Source organism: Vitis vinifera, chromosome 14, assembly GCF_030704535.1.
Source record: "Vitis vinifera cultivar Pinot Noir 40024 chromosome 14, ASM3070453v1".
Classification (NCBI taxonomy): domain Eukaryota; kingdom Viridiplantae; phylum Streptophyta; class Magnoliopsida; order Vitales; family Vitaceae; genus Vitis; species Vitis vinifera.
This window is the reverse complement of record NC_081818.1, coordinates 7,676,242-7,698,055: the sequence shown is the minus strand read 5'-3', so window position 1 is coordinate 7,698,055 and position 21,814 is coordinate 7,676,242. Positions and strand designations below refer to the sequence as shown.

Genomic DNA, 21,814 nt, shown 5'->3' with positions numbered 1-21,814 from the left:
CTCTTTGTTATTTATTTTGATGATAGAAACTTTGAGTCATATTATGGACCGAACATAGATGGAAGTTCCATTAGTGGATTCAAAGGAGGATAGAGGGAAAGTTATGGGTTGAGATTTAACATATTTTGTTTGTGGATGATTTCTTTATCTTATGTGGGACTGCCAATAGCAATTATTTATTTGAGATGAGTGTGGTTGTGTTTTGAAATTGTTTGGGCCCCAAAAATCATTTTGGGAAAGAGTGAGCTTATTCCAATTAGGATGGTGGAAGAGGTAGGGTAGTTCCCAAGGTTTAGGTGTAAACCTCCTGCTAAATATTTGGGTTCTCCTTTAGAGACCTCTTATAAATGCTTTGCAAGTATTGATGCAATAGAAGAGCAAAGAAGGGTTGCTTGGTGGAAGGCTTTTCTTATTCTTAACTCTTTGGTTCAACAATTCCTTTATAACTTAAGTGACACAATAAAAGCTATGAACTCTTTGGTTCAAGGCCACTCACTCCATGGCCTTGAACTAATGATTGGCTTTTTCTACAAAAATTGTGAATTTGCCCATAACCATCAAATTATATCGATCTTGTTTCCTTCTTTTTGGTCATTCTAAATACAATTTTTTTTTTCCAGATAAACAAAAGAATATCTATTAAAAAGAACATCTAAGGAGTGGATGGCCAATAAGGAGTTTTTCGAGAATGTAGAGGTGAAGGGATTACGTTTAGTAGCCTGATGTGTAACTCTAATCGACGAAGCCCTTGTGGAAGAAGCTCCTAGGTACCTTTCTTCTTTGCCTCGTTCTTTCTGCACCTTAAGGGGTCAAGTTTCTCCTCTTTTTTTCTTTCTTTAGGGTGGAAAGGGCGTTGGTTGCTGCTCATAAAGGTCATGGAGCTCTCATTGGGTCAATCGTTGAGGAAGAGGAGGTGGCCCCTGATCTATTAAGGGTAATCTTGGTGGATGGAAGAGCGTTGGGTTGTTTGCGTGTGTAAGAGTTAGGGATGAGGAGGGTGTTGCTAGGGGCTTTTCGGCAAGGGAGTTGTGAGGCGGGTTGGTGGAGGAAGAGGGTGGGGCTTCAAATTCTTGGATGAATAGTTGCTTGGCAAATTTCAGCCACTACTTAGGAATGCCGACTGAGGATCTTGAGGGGGGAGATTTTGAAGCTTCTCTTAAAAGGATGAAAGGGAGAAAAGAACAGAAGGAGAAGGTGACTAGTAGGAGGAGGAAATTTCAAAAGTCCTCAAGATTTGAAAAGGAGTTGAAAATTCTTGCTCGGTGAACCATCTTGGTTTGAGGAGGTGTGTGGGGGAACTACCTCGAGTTAAATGAAGCTACAAATTTTATCTTGGAATGTAAGAGGGACCAATGACAATGATAAGAGAAAGGTGATTAAGGCTTTGATTAAGTCTCAAAAGGTGGATTTAGTTTGTCTACATGAAACTAAGATTCAAGAGATGTCCATTAGGATAGTACAGAGTCTTAGCGTGGTGAGAGGCTTAGAATGGGGTGTTGTTAACTTGAGGAGAGTAGTGGGTGGCGTCTTGGTGTTTTGGGATAATAGGGTGTTATAGTTGGTGGATTGGAAGTGGGTAAATTCTCGGTGTTGTGTCGGTTTAAGAATTATGAGAATGAGTCTTGTTGGAGTTTTACAAGGGTTTATGGCCCTATGTTGAAGAAAGAAAGGGAAGGTTTTTGGGGTGAGCTAGGGGCTATTAGAGGGTTGTGGAGTGATCCTTGGTGTATGACAAACAATTTTAATTTGATCAAATTCTCTACAAAGCGTAGTAGAGGTGGCAGTTTGCCCTTTACCATGAGGAGGTTCTTTGAGGTCATTGAGGATTTAGAGTTGAGAGACTTACCTCTATAGGGAGGCTCATTCACTTAGAGTGGTGGCTTGAATAATCAATTAAAATCGAGACTTGATTTTTTTTTGTCTTAGAGGATTGGAAACGTCTCTTCAGTGGGGTTGTATAGTGTGTTCTTCCCAGACCGATGTCTAATCACTTTCCTATTCTACTTGATGGGGGAGAAATGAGGAGAGGTCTCGCACCTTTTAGATTTGAAAATATGTGGTTGAAGGAGGAGAGTTTTAAGGATGTGCTGAAGGCTTAGTGGGAGGGGCAATTTTAGTGGGTCGACTAGTTTTATTTTGGCTACAAAATTGAAAGCTTTGAAATCTTTGATGAGAGGCTAGAATAGGGAAGTCTTTGGTAAGATCAAAGTAAGGAAGGCTTTGGCATTGAACCAAGTGAACTTTTGGGATACAGAGGAGAGAACTCGTTCACTTTCTTTGGAGGAAGAGGAAGCTAGGAAGGAAGCAAGGGAGGATTACAAAAAATGGGTCCTCTTAGAAGAAATTTCCTAGAGACAGAAATCAAGGAAAGTGTAGCTGAAGGAGGTGGGATAGAAATACTAGATTTTTCCATAAGATGGCTAATGCTCATAGAAGGAGGAATCTGATGGCTAGAGTTAAAATTAATGGTACTTGGTTCATAGAAGAGAATGAAACCAAAGGAGTGGTTAGAACCTTTCAAAACCTTCTTACTACTTCAAGAGATTAGAGACCTAGTTTAAGCAAGCTATCATTTAAGAGGTTAGAGGCTTAGGAGGTTACAAGGCTAGAGGAGCCTTTTTTAGAGGAGGTTTTCAGTGCCCTTTTGGGTTTTAGTAAGGACAAAGCACTAGGTTCGTGGGAGTTTGTGAAGGATGAGGTGATGAACTTTTTTAGGGAGTTTTATGAACATGGTCGTTTTGTTAAGAGCTTGAATGCAACTTTTCTAGTTTTGATTCCGAAAAAAATGAAGCTAAAGACTCGAGGGATTTTAGGCCAATTAGCTTAGTGGGAAGGTTGTACAAGTGTTTGGCTAAGGTGCTAGCCAATAGGTTAAAATTGGTGGTAGCCAAGATGATTTCTAAGGCCCAAAATGCTTTTGTGGAGAGTAGACAAATTTTGGATGCAGTGTTTATTGCCAATGAGGCCATTGATTTGATCTTGAAAAACAACGCTTTTCCAATTCTGTGCAGACTTGACATAGAGAAGGCTTATGATCATGTAGACTAGTCCTTGTTTTTGGTGATGAAAAAGATGGGGTTTTGGGAGAAGTAGATAGGGTAGATGAAGTGGTGTATATCCACAACTAGTTTCTTTGTTTTGGTCAATGGAACCTCTTCAGGTTTTTTCCAAAGCTCTAGGGGTTTAAGGCAAGAAAACCCCTTTTAGCCCTATTTATTTGTGATTGCAATGAAGACATTGAGTTACCTCCTAAAGAGAGCAGTGAATGGAGGTTTATTATCAGCTTGTTAGGTGAGGGTAGAGGTGGTGAAGAGGTTTAGGTTTCCCACTTGTTGTTCGTAGATGATACACTTGTATTTTGTGAGGCTACTTATGTGGTTGAGGCCATTTTGGGGTTGAAAATTAATTTGGATAAAAACAAGTTAATTCCAGTGGGAAGAATGGATAATGTGGAAGATCTGGCTTTAGAGCTTGGTTGTAAGGTCGGAAGTCTCCCTTCCTCTTACTTGGGGATGTTGTTGGGTGATCAATTTAAGTTTGTGGCAGCTTGGGATGGAGTTGAAAAGAGGTTTCGCAAGAGATTGGCTATGAGGTTTCTAAATGAAGGAGAATCACCCCGATACAAAACACTTTGTCTAGTTTGCCCATTTATTTCATGTCTATGCTTTCCATGCCAAGGATGATTAGATTGAGGTTAGGAGAGGTGGGGCTCTTGAGCAGAAACCTCATCTAGTAAGGTGGACGACTATTTGCTTAGACAAAAGGAAAGAGGGATTGGGGGTTAAGTTTCTTTCTACTCTCAACAAGGTTCGTCTCTGCAAATGGAGTTGAGGCTTTGCGAATGAGAGAGGGGCCTTTTGGAATGAAGTGATCAGGGGGAAGTGTGGAGAGGAAAGAGGGGGATGGTGTTCTTGGAAAGTGAGGGAGGGGTATGGTGTAGGGTTTTGGAAAGCAATTAGGAAGGATTGAGACCTTGTCAGGAGTAGACTTTCCTTTGTGGTGGGTAATGGGTGAAGGTTGAAATTTTGGAAAGATAAGTGGTGTAGGGCTAAACCTTTGTGTGATTCCTTCCATTTTTTATTTGCTTTAGCAGTCTCTAAGGAGGCATGAGTGAAGGATGTTTGGAATTTCTCAAATGCAAGGGGGAGTTGGAGCCCTCTCTTCTCTAGACCTTTTAACGATTGAGAGGTGGATGAAATGGGGAGTTTCCGATTGTGCCTACATGGGAAGAAAGTGCATAGGGATGAGGATAGGGTGTTTTGGATAGAGACAAACAGTGGCAAGTTCTCTGTTAAGTCTCACTACAAATCCTTAGAGTTGGGCAATTCAGTTTTTTTTTTTCAATGAAAATCATTTGAAATTCATGGGTACAATCCAAAGTGAGCTTCTTTGCTTGGGAGGCAACATGGGGAAAAGCTTTAACCTTTGACCAAATTTAGAAAAGAGGATGGTCTTTAGCAAATAAATGTTATCTATGCCAAATGCATGAAGAATCCATAGATCATATCCTTCTTCACTATGTAAAGACAATGGTTTTATGAGAGATGTTCTTTATTCTTTTTGGGGTTTCTTAGGTGCTTCCTTCTTTGGTTTAGGCAACTCCTTTGGATTGGAATGGGTCCCTTGTGGGTAAAAAGTGCAAGAAAGTTTGGAGAACAGGCCCCTATGCATTTTTTTGACAATTTGGAATGTAAGGAATAGAATTGCCTTCAAAGACAATGTGCTTTCCATCCAAAGTTTAAAAGGATCTTTTGTTTGCTTTTTTTTTTGTTGGAGACTAAAATGTTTATAAAGGATGATCCTTCGATGCTAATTGGTTTCATTGATTGGTTGGACTCTTGTTGAGGGTGGGGATGTTTTTTGTACCCCCTTTTTGATAGCTTCTTTTTTGTTTGAGCTATGTGGGGTGGGTGTATTTATCTTGTATACCTTGGGTCGCTCTTTTGGTGCCTCTTTTTAATATATATAATTTATCAAAAAGAAAAAATATATATCTATTAAAAAGAGCCAAAAGAGGGGGCACAATCTATGTACACATGCAGTATACACCAAGCACCCTATGAACAAGTGGCATAACCAATACACCAAGAGGCATAACAAGCCAACCTAACCACAAAACAAGGAATCTAAGAACTTCACCATAGAGAAAATCTCCATTTACAAAGAAGCTTGGGACCACTCCAAAAGGGATTTAGTGAAAACCTCCTTCAACCTAAGCTCTAAAAGCACTTCTCCAAAACAAGCACAGAGGGCCTAAATGTCAAACAGTTTTTCTTTTCTAATCCAATCTCTTAAATTTCCACTCAAAGAGGAGACTTTTCGCTAGTGCTGGAAACACCCAAGTCAGGCCAAAGAATGCTGAGAGAAACACCCAAAAGAACTCATCTTCTCACTGTGAATCAATATATGATTAGTTAACTTTTTGTTGTCTTTGTAAAGACTGCATCTGTTGACCATGGTCCAACCTCTCTTAATTAAAATATCTATAGTTATGATCATCCCCAAACAACTTCCCATGAGAAATAATGTTCTTTGAGGTGCTTGAGACCACCAAATCTCTTTGGCAGGAAAACTATATTAGTCTTATCACATAAGGAATTATAAAACAACTTTACACTGAAATTTCCCCTTCCATCCTGGCTCTACAGTAAAGCGTCCTCTCTTTCTTGCATTCTCACAGGGTAAATGGGAGCCAAAAATTGGGTCACCTCCTCTAACTCCCAATCTTGGAAGGTTCTTCTAAAATGAACCCTCCAATGGCCTCCACTCCCTTCTCCCTCACATACATCTGCAGCTGTGGCATTCTTAGCAAGAAGCTATCCTCATGAGCAGAGTGGTTATGGAGATTGACTCATGAGCAGAATGGTTTGTGGACAAGAGTCATTATAGACAAAATTTGAGCACAGAATAGGAGCACTAAGGAATTCAACCTTTGGAAAGCATAAGCAGGGAATAAGGAGAGAGTATCATGAGAGAGCTAGCATTTTCATTAGTAATGGCCTGTGGAGAAAATTTGGGACAAACATGTGGTATTGGAAGTGGATTCTAAAGGATCATTTCCTCACAGTTTTTGCTTTAACCCTTCATAGAGAAGCTTGGATGTGTATTATTGGGATGTAGGGTTGGGGACCGGGGCTTGTTGGAATCCTAGGTTTAGAGAGGCCCCTGTAATTGGGTGTTGAAGATGGTGGAAGAATTTTCACTCCTTGAGCTCCATTTCCATTTGAGTTAATTCTATCGATGAATTGGTAGATGGTATCCAGTTTCAACAAGTCTGTGTGTCCAACAGTTGCCATGTTTTTTTTCCCACTGGAGAAATTTTAAGCTTCTAAGGTGTTGTCCAAGGTTAGCGTCTTTCGGCAGTAGCTTAGGAATTTTCTCACAATTGATCATCTAATTAGAAGAAGTTGAATTTTGATAAACAAGTGTTGTCTCTACAAACCGTAGATGAGATGTGTGTCTACATTCTCATCAGTTTGAGTGGTTGTCCAACTTTGGGTTACGGTGTTTTCCTTGTTTGAGTTGGCTTGCATTCTTTCTAGTGGTGATATCTGTTGTGGGTGGCATGGCAGTTTCATGGGTCAAAAAAGAAAGGATGGTTTGGAACTCTCTATGCTTTCTTTGAACTATTTGGAAAGAGAGGAAGAGAAGAACATTTCAAGGTTCATATCACACTTTATTGGTGGTGAAAGATGTCTCCTTAAAATTTTTGCTTTCTAGATAGTTTGAAGATAGTTTGTGTAGGGGAAGTCCTAGGTTTGTTCAGCTATTTCCATTCTTTTGGCCTTATTGCACCTTGTACTTACACTTCCTGCATATTGGTTGTGCCCATTTTGGTAGACGTCTACCCATTTTTTGTAGGCGTCTTTTAATGCATGTTATTCTATTTTCATATCATTAATAAAAATGCACATAGAGTTTTCCTGACTTGGATTGGGTGTGGTGGTACATGGAGCAACTTTTGGACTTAAACCACTGTTTTATGGAATCCAAATGGCATATGCTCATGATCATTTAGTTTTGCTTAACTTGATTTGCAAATTCTGGAGCTTTATTTGTTTGATTTTATGGTTTAGTATAATACCTCTGTCAATAATGCTTACAGTCATGGTAGTGATACTTGACTTGATCAATCAACTCAAATGAATCATAATTTTTTTTCCTATTACAGGATGGGCAGAAGGCGATACAAGTTGCAGCTGCAAGAGGCAATCGTGGAGTTGTTGAGATTCTCTTTCCCCTCACATCACCCATCCAATCTGTTCCAGAATGGACTATTGATGGAATAATTGAACATATGCAGTCTGAAATGGGCAAACAACAGGTATCAGAGCCTGAATATAAGCTTTGGAGTTGATATAACTGAAGTGCTTTTCTCCATCTCTTTTCTTTCTAAAAAGAACAACTTTACTGGAGAAAAAGAAATAATGAAAGGTAAGAAGCCCTTAAAAAAACTGAAAAAATTAAAAAGGTGAAAAGATGTATAAAGCAAAAGGATTAAGCTCCTGGTCAAACCCAATTTCAAGGAGGACAATGATCTGTTAGGATTCACACCACACACTCACAACAGAATTCTATTAGCAATGGAGGCAAGAGCCAACAATCAAGAAAATAGCATTGATAAAAAAATTACAAAGATCGGGTAGCAGACATTCAAGAGGTCTGCAAACTCTCCCCACAGCCCCACTTATCAACTTTTTTCCTGCCTTCTTTATTTTTCCCTTTTCTCCCTTTTTATTCTTAATACTCACTAACTCAGCCCCAAAGATCCCAATGCAGTCTAACGGAATGCAGCTCAGCACAACTAACAAAAAACAACCAATTTACACTAAAAATGATAAAGGTTGTTCACAGATTATTTTTTGCTCCGTAGCATATGTGAAACGCATTGGAGGTCTATCACAATCCCCTCCAAAATCCAGAAGTGTCATAGAACTCATACACCCTTTCTTGTGCGAGGAAATTGGAATCTACATTAGGAGTCTATAATAGAAGCCCTTGAAATCCTCTTGAAGTTCATCTCCATTGAAGAGGAGACACTGAAAATCTCCCTCACTGCCTCACATGATAGATAGTTCCCTAAAAGCCAAAAGATTTAGAGGGAAACCCTCTTACTAATATTAGAAGAATTACCTTCCATTTCTTACTTTTTTCAACCTGTTGTACCTTCTTGCCTAAGGCTTTTAAGAACCACAAGAAACTTCGACAATTCCAAAAGATTTTTATAAATCCACCATTTGCCCAAATTCCAAGTGAATTAAATTTCATTTGATCAAATGGAGGAAGACTCCTTTAGGAGCCCAGGGAGAGAGGGGTGTACCTCCCAGATAAATTGCTCTTTAATTACCTGCACATAGGAGCACATCTAAAACCTCCTATGAAACCGAGGTCTAGAAATAACTCACACTTATGCTTATCTACAAAAATTGTAGATTTTTTTCCAACAAAATGGTCTGAATCAAAGCAAACCAATACATGATCACGAAAGCTTACTTCAGCCCATCTGCCAACACAAAAGTGAAGAAGAAAACAAACTTTGAAGCAATAGAACATGGTGACAGCCTACCCAATCTAGCCATGACAAAAAGTCCAAGCCCTAAAGTTTAGGTAAGTGGGCCATGCAAATAAAGATGGCAGTGTTCTCACTATGGCTCTTTTGGACAAGTAGCCTTGAGGGCATTCTTGTGTCTCCTATCTTAAAACATATAGTTGGTGGTGCTCACCTCATTGTGGGCTATAATCCAAGCCAGAACCTTTTAGGGTTCTTTTGAAACTTCCATATCATTTAAACTAGGAGGAGATCCTAGGTGATATCCTCTTTGGTCAAAACATGGAAATACGATTTGGTCTTGAAGGTCTAAAGAAAATCTTTCAACTTGTTGGCATCTCTGTCATTCAGTTTATGTAAAATAATGGAAGGTCCAATAGATATCACCATTGATTGATTAATAAAATGAACTACAAGACCATTTCAAGGTCAGAAAGATGAAGATGAGGAAAGGCAAGAAGGTTCATTGCTCCAGAGTCATAGTTGACGACTCATGAAGCAGGCTGCATATATTTTTCCTATTCTTCCCTGTCATGTGTTATGATATATTACATCTTTTGTTACAAATTATTTAACATATTAGGAAATGAATAGAAGGAAAAGAAAAAACATATGTATGTGTGACCAATTTCATGAAAGATACTGAGGGTAAAAAAAGGGGCAAACATAGACATTATCAGTGTCATGCATATGTTAAATTTGACCATCAGAATGTTGATGTAACCAACTAAATTCAGAATAACAGTTCAGAGCACATCATTGTAGAAGTCACAAAATACTGTTACAATAAACATCCATAGTCCTACCCGTTTGGACACATTGTGTTATATGCCAAAAAATGAAACTATGAGCATGTACAAGCCTAATATATGCTTGTATGAACCAAGGACATATATGTGTGATGTGTAGCAACATGTACAAGTATACACATGCAGTGTTTTCTTCCATCTTATGCACAGCATAGCAATAATTGCCTTTCTACATTTTTTTTTTAAGAGCGAGGAACCTTCCATAGCCGAGCCCTTGGGACTTTCCATGGGGACCCACACCTTAGGGTGCTGAATGTGCCCGCCACAACCAGCACCACGTAATTCAGAGTATATGCAGTAGGATTCAAACCTGGGACTGTGCACCTCTACCACACATCCCAGCACTTACCTTAACCAACTGTGCCACCCTGACGACCTAACTGCCTTTCTACATGTCTCATTGGAATGAAAAAATGTGAAAGTTATTTCTGTATGGATATGTATTTTGGGTTCTCATCCACCCTTAAAAAAGGGGTTCTGGTTGTCTGAAATGAATCCACATTAAGTTTTAAATTTTGGGTTCTCATCCACCCTAAGACATCGACATTGAATTTAGTGGTCTTTTTCACTTCTACCTGAAACCGAGTCAAAGTATACACAATCTAATTCTTTGCTCCAATTAGATTTCCCTCCTTCACTGCCAGGTTGCAGTCACTGTCAAATATGATATTAATATTTGAGGGAAAAACTTGCAGGATGAAACAAGAAATGTGAAGGAAGCTAATGTGGAGACCACCTTATCAAAGCAAGATATCCCTCAGGTGCCATCTTTGCCCTGTAATGTAATTTTTTGTTTTTCTGCATTACTTCAGCTGAGAATCTTCATGGGGCGTGGAGGTTGTTTGGGTTGGGTTGGTGTTTGCTCTCAGTTAAGGCTGAGGGAAAAACTGGGGTACCTTTATTCCTTTCAACCTTCCCTATTTTTCACTTCCCTCCTTTCTTCTTGTTCTCCTACATCTTTGGGTGGGGGCTGGAAAAGTGGGCTACATTTTTGTTTTGATTTTATTTGTTTCTTTATCTATTTTCAACTTTCTTTGGATTTAAGGGGTGGGGGTTTCAGGCTCAGGAAAAACTAGGGGACATTTTTCTTTTCCTATTCTTTTCACTTTATTTTTTCCTTTCTTCTTTTCTTTCTCTGTCTGTCTGTCTCTCTCTCTCTTTTCTTCTACTTGTTTAGAAATGTGTGTGACACTCATAAATGTTTGATAAACCATTCAGGTATCACCTGAGGCCAAGAAGAAAGCAGCAGAAGCAAAATCAAGAGGAGATGATGCTTTTAAAGCAAAGGACTATTATATGGCTGTAGATGCTTATACACAAGTACATTCTTTGTCCATTCTGTTTTTGAGCATTATTTTCAATTCTCTTGCAAGATCGGGTTCCAATTTGATTAAACTCTTGCTTGAGACAAGCTCATTAGATGTAAAAACAATTAAGCCCAAAAATTTCTTAGTAAGATATTTATATATACATGGTGCAAAAAGTTAGAAAATAAAGCATCTTTGCAGATGTCTCTAGTACGTATTAGAAAAATGAAAACTTTAAGTTTACAACTCCTTGACACCTGGCAAAATATTACCTTTTAGATAAAATTTACGACAGAGACCAAGGTCCAGCGTTCTGCTGATATTGAATTCACTATTTAGAATAAGCACATCAGACTATAGAAACCATTTGAAATCTTAATGTAGGGAGGGTGGGCATAGTGGAAGCTATCTGCAGTAAGAAGAATATTTGTTCAATTGCTGGATTTGAAACTGGAGTAGATTGTGTTTCTGACACTTTGATGACTGAGGGGTTAGGAGGTTTTTAAAAATGTGTGAAGTTTTTTGCTTGCTGTTATTGGGAGTAGTGAATGAGGTTTGATTTAATCAAGGTGAAGGCTGAACAGACCCATTAAAAAAAAAAAATGGAATGGGAATATGGCAGGTTCCAGGTTTGAATCCTAGGAGGGGGCGAGGGAAGTTGAATATTACCTGTCAAAAACAAATTGGCAATAAACGATTTGAAGCATTTCTAATTGACAATGTTTCTGAATTATGATCTAATTGGTGCATGGTGATGTACTACAGGCAATTGATGTTGATCCTACTGATGCCACTTTGCTCTCTAATAGAAGCCTCTGTTGGATCCGTCTAGGACAAGCTGAACATGCCTTAGATGATGCAAAGGCCTGTAGAGCCCTACGACCAGATTGGTCAAAAGCTTGTTACCGGGAAGGAGCAGCTTTGCGTTTATTGCTGGCATGTTTTTTTTTTTTTTATATATATATTTTTTTGCCTTCTAATCAAAGCATAGAAGGAAAAATATGTTTTATATCATCTGACATAATGTTTGCTTTACTCCTTTTATTGCAGAAGTTTGATGAAGCAGCTAATTCCTTTTATGAGGGCGTGAAGCTTGACCCTGAAAATAAGGAGCTTGTAAATGCATTCAGGTTTTCATCAAACACATGTGTTCTTTCTGGTTTAACTAGGCTTTGATTTAGGATGGCCTATATTACAGCCTGCCTTGTGCTACACATTTTTTTCAAATCAGTTTTGGACACGTATGCATGGTAATCTACTATCTAGATCATTGAGTGTTGTAAGATTTATTTGAAATTCAGTGGGGAAGTATGTTGTTATTGTGGAGTGTGGACACTTTCAAATTACATGGTGTATGTGGGGATTTTTGGTTATCATGAACATTATTTGCATATTCACAAATTTTATGGATATCACCCAATACTGAGGTAAACTCAAGTCTCATGAATTATTGCAAAATTTCGAGACATTTTGATAATCAAATTGTGAACACTTTTGCCAAAAATGTTCCAAATTCACAAAAGAAGCAACTAGCAATTTTGTTCCAACAGTAACCAGCATCCTGGATCAGTGTACCTTTAATATCTCATAAAGTGGATAAGAGATCACTTATATTGTGTCATCATGGCTTATTGATAGCTTACAACTGGCCTCTGCATTGAGCCCTCTGACCTTACTAGCCAAAAGAGAAACGAGTTGCTCAATTTTGTAGTAGTTTTAAACTGGGAGAGCTTTATATATATGTATCAGCCTTAAGGTTTTATGCTCTTTAATTTCTTGCCTTGCAATGTTTTCAGGGAAGCTGTTGAAGCTGGGCGGAAGTTTCATGCTAGGGATCAGGAAAAACCATAGTGGTGCTTTGCAGAGCAGAGTTTTGCAGATACGAGTGGGGAAGGATGGAAATAGATGAGAGGTTGACAGTTTTGATCTCATTTGAGTTTTCTGGCCTGGTTATATGTACTGTTATTAGATCGATAGGGTGCCAGTAGAATATGTATTGTGCAGGAAATTAGGGGAAGAGGTACATTTGTTGTAATTTTGTCAACCAGAAGGAATGGCCAAACCAATGTGTTTTTAGAACATCTTTGGCTGATGGAAATGTTTTTATTGTCTGGAAGGGTATATGTACAGAAAGTTCTGAATTCACTTCCCTCATAAAATGGTTCTTTGAAGTCATTGCAGACATAATTTATGTTGAGGCTGTGGTTGTGAAGGTGTTTACCAAGTAATTAAACGTCCTCCTTTTACCCCCAAATTGCTGCATCTGCATGCTGAACTATAAAGTATTGGTGTCTCATGACCTTGTTAGCTTTATTATTTATAAGGCAGGTGGGTTGAGGCCTGGGATGGAAATTTGATTAGTTTAGCAGCTCTATTTGAAGCAACTAATTAGAAAAAAGAAAAGTGATGTTCATCCTATGCTCAGATAGCATATAGTTGTATTTTGGTTCTGTAAATATTTGCCACATGTACTATACTACAGAAATTGATGGATAAGCATGTTCAGGAAGAACAGGGTTGCTCTTAAAAAGAAACATTGGCGGCACCCTTGGGATGAAAGGTTTTGGAAAATGCATTTGCCCTCAAAATTAGCAAGCTGGGGCCTCTGCTGCCTAAAATTGGGATCTCTTGACCTCATGGTCTCAGCACTCAGCAGATAAAAGGAGTGTCAACTGTGTCGGGATGCCATGGATGATGATGGTTCAAGGGAATGTCGGTGACAATGAGTATTTTCTCATTTGTATTTTAGTTATTCTGTCACTACATCCCATTCCTTGGGGATACGGAATAGGAAATAGGAATGAGAATGAGTGTGAGTATGAATTATAATACGCATCGTGGGAAAGAGGAATCCCAAATCCTTGACATGGGTGGGTTTCGGTTTTTATTACGCCTATTTCTAATTAGTCAACTAAACACAACAATAGATGAAAATAAAATAGATTTTCCCATTCTCTGTCATCCCCTATTCCAATCTTCAAAACGGATACACCTGTGATCAAACCATATATAAAAAAAGAAGCTTGGAAATGAACACCTGCCTTTCTCCTACAGTTAAGTATATTACACTGGACCACTAAATTTTAACACACTGCCACATTGGAACCCACGTATTCTGGTCTCCAAATGATACCAGCAGACTGCTGATCATGGGTACTAATCTCAACTAATCTATCAACCGTACCTCACACCATTTGCCTCAAAGATTTAAGCTCAACCATCAGTAAATAATTGGCTAAATGTATAATAAGATCTACCATACATATATAATATATAACTTGTAAAATGGCGTGGGCGCTCTAGTGCAACCAAGTGAGCTCAAACCTAAGACCAAACTGCTTCAAGTAACACCAGTGGCAGTAACCCCTGAATTATTTGAATCATTGCCTGTACCATTTCTACAAGACAATCAGTTTAAGGTCCTTTAAATGAAATCCACATCAAAGGACACTAATGACAAGTAAACATGTTTACAAATGTAACACACATTGGAATAAACTAGATCAATCTTTGGCAACAATATGATTTTTTGATAAATTAAACTCTTTTGCTTACAAAAACTTGGTTGATATAATCAAAAGTCATTAACAACTACAAACAAGAGTGGGACCGTCCAAGAATTCTATATTTAGAGTTAATGAATATCATAACTCTTTACTGCACAAACTCACTTAGAATTTGTTTTACAGATTGATCCAATCTATCATCACATAACATTTCCACCAATAAGGTCGTAGTGGATACATCAGCAGAAAATCCCCTTGCAAGCATTTCTTGAAGAAGTTGAATAGCTCTCAATGCCTCCTCATTTCATAAAAGTCCACTCTTTACTGCACAAACTCACTTAGAATTTGTTTTACAGATTGATCCAATTTATCATCACATAACATTTCCACTAATAAGGTCGTCGTGGATACATCAGCAGAAAATCCCCTTGCAAGCATTTCTTGAAGAAGTTGAATAGCTCTCAATGCCTCCTTATTTTGTAAAAGTCCTTGGGTAATTGTATTGTAAGTGCAACCATCTGGTGAGCAACCATTCCCATCCATTTCCATGAATAACTTATTTGCCTCATCTAATAAACCTCTTCTACAAAGCCCATTTATCATTATGGTATAAGTCCGAACATTAGGACGCAAACCTTTGGAGGAGAGATTGGAAAAGATATCCCTTGCAGCCTCAAGTTCACCAGCCCTACACATGCCATCAATGACAATAGTATAAATTTGTATATCAGGATCCATATTACTACCTTCAATAGTTTTCAGCAAAGCCATAGCTTCATCAAGATGACTCTTTTTGCATAGATAGTCCAATAAAATGCGGTAAGTGGCCAAATCTGGAATTTGGCCATGAGCTACCATCTCATGAAAAAGTGCTATTGCATCCTGGAGTCTTCCCACATGGCATAAGCCATGCATAAGAGTGTTGTAAGTCACAGTATTAGGAATCAATTCTTTTTGACACATTTCTTCAAAGAGATACGTGGCCTTATCCATCCTTTGAATCTTACAATAACCATTGATCAAGGTGTTATAGCTAATAACATTAGGCGCATAGCCATTATGAACCATCGTATCAAATACTTTAACTGCCTCATCCATTTCAGATTGCAAACAGTGTCCATCCATCAATGCATTGTAGGTGACTACATTAGGCTCCACACCTCTTATAATCATCATGTCGACTACATCATGAGCTTCCGTGATCTTTCCTTCTTTACAGAGTGCATCCACCACTGTACTAAAGATAACCACATCTGGCATTATCTTGCTATTTATCATTTGATTAAGCAGTGTTGTAACATGTTTCCACTCACATAAATTACATAGAGAGTGAATTAGTGAGGTGTAAGTAAAAATATCAGGCGAAATGCCTTGACCGACCATCTTTGAGAAAAGGTTGAAAGCCTCGGTTACTTGTCTGTCCTTACAAAGGCTATCAATGATGGAGGTATAGACAACTACATCAGGCTGACAATTTCCTTGTTCCATGCTTCTAAGTAACCTGATAGCGGCATTAGTGTTGCCCACTTTGCATAACCCATTTATCAATGTTCCATATGTAACTACGTTGGGTTGAAAACCTTCCCCAATCATTTTATCAAATAAGTGGAGGGCATCACCAATTTTACCCTCAACACAGAGCCCCCTAATCAGAGTGGTGAAGGTTGCGGTGTCAGGTTGATGCCCAAGTTTGAGGATTTTGGCTAAAACGGAGAAAGCGAAACCCAGCCGATTCAAGTGGCAGAAAGAGTTAATGAGGATGTTAAGTGTGTAAACATCAGGTGGAATTCCAAAAGAATCCATTTGGTTAGAAAGAGAGAACACAGTGGGGTACTGCTTCGTTTTAGCAATGGAGGTTAAAAGTCGATTAAAATCAACAGTGGAGGGAGGAGGATGCATATGAAGCATTCGATTAAAAGAAGAGAGGGCATCATCGAGGGTATTAAAATTCAGGGATTTGGAATGAAATCTATTATGCGATAAAGACGAGAAATAAGGAGGAAGGGAAAGCACGCATGTACCGAAACCAGGAGGAGAAGAACAAGGCCTCGTCAGCATCTTCATCTTCATCTTCATCTTCCTCATCGCGGGTACTTCAATTCTAGGGCTTCAGCTTTACTCCTCGCTTCAAGTATCCAAGCCTACTGGGTCTGGAGCTAGGAGTTGTATATCTAGGTTGAGGGGCCCTTTCAATCTTCAACCATAGTTTTGAAATAGCTGGCTTGGCTGCAGAAAGCATATACTCCATTCATGTCATTGATAATCTCCTTCATCGGAAAGTGATCTCTCCAAATAGTTTGAACAATGATCAACTGAAGTAAGAACCATCACATATGCAGCATTCGTAGCTATACAAACTTGGAGAGGGAGAACCCTGCTAACAGTAGTCCTCCATATACGAGAAAGAAAAGGTAACATTCATAGTAGCAGAGATCAGTGGAGGGACAACACAACATTTTCCAACCAACAAGATCAGACAGGCAAGAGTGATGTTTCAACTGAAAACTTTTGTATCAGTGTATGCCAAAGGCAATGGAAATAAACAAACAAAAACCAGAGATTTGGACAACACAACATTCATTAAGTCCCAACCAAGGCGAGATCTAATAAGTCATTCAGATAAAAAATAACTTCCATTAGAGCATTTATATCTTCTTTCCAGGGAACATGTAACACCCCCAACCTTAGAATAAAGTCATAATTTTATTAATTAAGAAAATAAAATTTTGGGGTGGTTAAATATTTTTTTGGTGTGGTTTTGAGGTATAGAAGAATTAATCTTAATAAAAGGTTTAATAAATTATTTGGATGATTGGATGCTTGAAAAACATTAAGCTAAAATTCCTTGAGAAAGAAAGTTGAGTAATTATTTAGAAAAACAAGTTAAGTTAACGTAAGTAATGGAAATTGGATATTACCCGATTGGAATATTAATTTATCTAATTTTGGTATGAGGTTAAATAATAAATAAATGTATACTTAGAGTATAATATTTATTAGAACTTTAATTTGAAGGATTTCTTTAAATCTCTCAAGTGATGATTCATAGGAAATTTCTGTAACTCTGTTCCTTTGGGTTTATCCAACTCAGATAAGGGTTAAAAATTAAAATTTCAGTAAGTCATTTTATAATCCTCTATCTATTTTTTCATATGTTTATAGAAGTATCAAAATGTTTGAAATTTTTAAAGTGGGTCAAGTAATAATTTTTCTTAAATATGCTCTTATTTGTTCCTTAATTAAATAAATTGGGAATATCATGTGGTTTGTTTATTATTTTACAAGTGAATTTTATCATTTAATTTATTATAATGATTTTTGATACTCTAGTTATGTGGTCCTGGTCAATAAGAGATAAGTCATTGACCTTCATTACCCTTGGTGAAAGTAGTGATCCAGTGCAACCCTAACCGATAAGGGTATTATTGACTTTTGGCATACCATTGATTAAAAACTGTTCCATCCATCGGTAAGAAGAATAATTTTGAGGCTAGTCACCTAGTGTAAGTCCTACTATTTGGGCATAGTAGTATTGTGTGTATACCAAAGTAAAAAAAGATTTGTTTATGAAATGCTTTTCAATATTAAAGTGGTTATGCAAAGTATATGTTGTTTTATCCTTAAAAATTGAAAATGTTGAATTTTTCCGTAAAAGTAAATTAAATGAGCTTACTTATTAATATATATATTTTTTTTATAAAGATGTGATCTTTCATATTTAAGTTTGTACTATATTTGATCCTTTTTATTGAATTATTTTCTCATTGAACGGTCAAGTTCACCCTTCTCTATTATTTCCCTTTCAGGTACAAGTAGCATCGATAAAAAGAGTTCAAGATTGGAAGAGTGCTTCTTTAGAAAAAGATTTTGAGTTGATTATTTAATATTCTTGACTTAAGATTCTCTTCTGTTATGGCTTATAGAATTTTTTTTTTTTATTGAAGTGTTTGTGATTTTTTTTTTTTCAGTTTTGGTTTCAATTTGATATGTGAAGTGACCGTGATACCCTCAGCCTCCGAGTTCGAGGTGTCACATAACATGTCCTTCAGCTTGTGGCTTCCTTTACATACAGAAATATCATTTCACAGAGGCTAATCAGTCTCTTCCATAGTTTTAGGTTTCACAGTAACCCAAATTGCTAGGAACATCAACATCATTTTCAACATAACTTGCAGTTGAATGCTCCACTTTAGTATCTCTTGCCTTTGAATCGCAAGATGGCTCCAATATATTCTCCAACATTGTTGGATCCAAGAATTTCTTCCTATAAAGTTCAAGCTCGGCTACTAAATCTCACATCTCTTTCTCTTTCTTGGACGGAAGGTCATTTGCCTTTTGCATTGCATCAATATCATACTCAGACTGCACTTCCATCATTCAGAAGTATTGCAATGCTTCCATATGGGAATTATGGAGATTACCCTAGTGGTAAACATCTGGAGTTTGCAGCCAAAGTAGTGTTTACTTAAAAAAAAAAAACAAACAAACTAATACATCTTTCAAACTATTTGTCAAACTAGTCTTTTGAATCCACATCAGCAATCCACTACTCCGAAGACCCAATTTTTCATCCAAAATCATTCAACAAAGAAACCCTAACTATTATTTTATCTTCTCTGCGGCTCCCACCATCTCTCCTCACCGTCTGTGGCTCCCACCATCTATGGCTTCCACCATCTACGGCTCCCACCAGTAGCTTCACTAGCAACATCTTGCAGCGGCTAGGTAAGTTTTTTTTTCCCTCATTTTCCTTAGCTTTCTTACTAACCAAACAGTGGAAAACGAAAAATTAAAAACAACCTTTGAAAATTTTAAAAATCTCAAGTTGTTTTTTGTGGTTTCTACTTGTGAACGGAAGAAAAAAACACCAAAAAATGATGGAGAAGAAAAAAAGAAAGATTGACAGAGAGAGATAAGAGCACTGAAGGAAATTGGTTTCTGTACTTTGGGGGTTTGGGTAGATTTCGAATTTGGGTGATGGTGGGTTAGGGTTCGAAGATGAAGAAAAAGTGCAGGTCAATGTGCAAAAATAACGAATTTTTTACCCAAATGCAAATTCTTTGATTTTGCCCAGTTTTTTTCTTTTTTTTAAAAAAAATCTTCTAGCTCCGTTCTTAACCCAACAAAACCCACCTCTCAAGAAGGCCTTCATCTTTCCTTCGACGCCATAAGCCTTATACAACGCGATCCTCTTCCTTCTCTTGATCTCGGGATCACTGAATCCCCATGATGAAGATGAGGAGTCCTCGTAATAATAGTTTTTGGAAACGGAGGTTCTGCCGGAGCGAGGAGAAGGGTATGGCACTTCACTCACCTGCATGTTGGTGGAATAGGCCCTTGGCTCGCCCGACCTTTTATAGCTGTCATGGGAATATTGTGGATCTCTCATCTCTGCTGGTTGAAGCTTAGAATTTTTTAGTTTTGATGATAGAAAGAGGACAAGAAGGAGGGTAGGGAGGGCTGCCAGAAAGGATGGTCTGGAGAGCACAAAAAAAAATTATTTTAACTTTCTTTTAGGGATATTTAATAATTATTTTTGAATTAATTTTTATAATTTTAAAATTTTGAAAATTGATTGAATTTTTTAATCATTTTTTATTTTCCTTTTTTTTTTAATAAAAAATTAAAAATTAATCATAATCCACTTGTTTAAAAATCGAGTGGGAACAAAAAGAAATAAAAAATAGAAGAAAATTAAAATAAAAAAAAAACCACAAAGGAATATATATATATATATATATATATATATATATATATATATATATATATATATATATATATTTCACTTATTATTATTATTATTATTATTATTATGAAAACTAAAAAATATCAAATTGTGTATAGTTATTAATTGTTTTCAAACACAAGTTTTTGATAGATAAAATATTATAAATAAAATATATTTTTAATAAATATTTGAAAAACAAGAAAACATGTCCAAAATCTTCCCATATGTATTTTTATTCTAAAAAAAAAATATTACAAATAGAACCAAATTTAAAACTATTTTCAAAACACTTCCTAATAAATCCTTAGAGTTATGAGTTTTAATTACTTGTTTATTATTAAAATATTTTATCTTCTTATTTATTATAATTACTAGATTTACCGAGAAACCATCATTACAAATGCTTAAGTTTTTCAAATTATTTTTAAATTTGTTTTTATAATTTATTAGCTTTATAAAATTGGAAGTGATTATTAAATTTATTTTTCTTTCTTTTTCTCCTCTAAAAAAATATATACTTTTTATTATATATATATTTTTTTTAAAAATTTATTAGGATCAAGAAGATCTGAGTGTGTCATTTTTCAATCATCATTTTTCTAAAGATAATACTATTGCGCATATAACAATCTCTTCCCCATTACAAGGCTCCTAGAACTTGAATCATTTAATGGCATGTGGAACATTTAATAGCACCTCTACAAATGCTAACAACTTTATAAAACTGTAAAAAGACATGTAGAACCTAGGTTGGATCTCCAAACCATGAAAATTGCTTGTAATTATTGGTTAGCTTTTGAATTGTATCATATATTAGAAAGTGTATCAAATTCTCAATTAGTATAAATTCCTTTTTGTAAAGAATATTGTATAAAGTATTTTCTAAGTTAATTTATTATTGTGATATCATATTTCCTCATAGAATAAGGAGAGTTATTTAGAATATTTTTATAAATATTTTAGGTCATAGAGGGAAAAATCTATAAGATCGAGATAGACTCCTAAAGATTATAAGATATTTGAAGAACTCAATAGTTATATAAAAAAGAAATAACACTAAAAACAAATTTAATATATAGAAAATATTAGTTTTTACTTCAAATTTAACTTATTAAATTATAAATTGTAGAAATTTAATTAAATTAAAAAAATTAAAAAATTAACCAGACATAAGCAAAAGTGTATTAACTATTCCGCTTTCTCTTTTTTAATCATTTTAATGGAAAATATTAAAATATTTATAGTCGTGACTATTAATTATGTTGAATATGTACACATTACATCCATTTTTGAAACTTATATAAAATCAAATTTTGAACAAATTTAAAAAAATTTCCCACTTAAAATGGGTAGCTTAAACAAAGACATTTTAATTGTTAATGGAAAAATAACAACCTTTTATTCAATTTTAATGGTAATAAATAATAAGAAAATATTATTAATAAAAAACATTGAATTATTTGGATATTAAGGTGTTATTTGTTATTTGATTATTGTTAATAGCATACCCTATTATTGTTATTTGTTATTTCATTACAAATTGATGTTATTACTAATGTTTTCTATTGTGTAATTTTGTAATGAAATTGATTTGATTTTTTTGGCTTATTCTATAGGTAAACTATGTCTAATTTATCGGTGGTAATAGTTTGTTTTTGTAATGGGAAAATGGTGAGAATACAAACCGATGTTGATTATGTTGGGGATAGAGTTGTGGTTGAACCTATTGATGTACCTCTTGGGACAACATATGAACAATTGTTGGAAATGATATACTCGATCACTGACATCAATAAAGAACATTTTCGATTAATTCTTAGTTGTAAGTATCCTATGAAAAAAGGGAATAAATTCCAACCTTGCCCAGTAAAGAATGATAGTGGTGTAGCTTGAATGTTAGAAATGCATAACAGATT

General features: G+C 36.2%; 2 protein-coding genes across 2 annotated transcripts in view; one reads left to right on the top strand and one right to left on the bottom strand.

Annotated features, from left to right (window-relative positions):
* The window catches only part of LOC100260472 (uncharacterized), a 52,842-nt gene extending 40,003 nt beyond the window's left edge, over window positions 1-12,839 (top strand). Inside the window, exons 7-12 of the mRNA XM_002263628.5 lie at window positions 7,172-7,324; window positions 10,053-10,118; window positions 10,576-10,677; window positions 11,430-11,600; window positions 11,715-11,794; window positions 12,461-12,839. Coding sequence (XP_002263664.1) covers window positions 7,172-7,324; window positions 10,053-10,118; window positions 10,576-10,677; window positions 11,430-11,600; window positions 11,715-11,794; window positions 12,461-12,515 — 627 coding nt within the window. The 3' untranslated portion in view covers window positions 12,516-12,839. The remainder of the gene's footprint in view (window positions 1-7,171; window positions 7,325-10,052; window positions 10,119-10,575; window positions 10,678-11,429; window positions 11,601-11,714; window positions 11,795-12,460) is intronic.
* A 1,334-nt stretch (window positions 12,840-14,173) lies between these two features.
* LOC100255400 (putative pentatricopeptide repeat-containing protein At1g12700, mitochondrial) lies at window positions 14,174-16,796 on the bottom strand. Its single transcript, XM_059742471.1, has one exon. The coding sequence runs from the start codon at window positions 16,253-16,255 to the stop codon at window positions 14,492-14,494; it is 1,764 nt and encodes a 587-aa protein (XP_059598454.1). The 5' UTR covers window positions 16,256-16,796; the 3' UTR covers window positions 14,174-14,491.
* Between the last annotated feature and the right edge of the window lie 5,018 nt (window positions 16,797-21,814).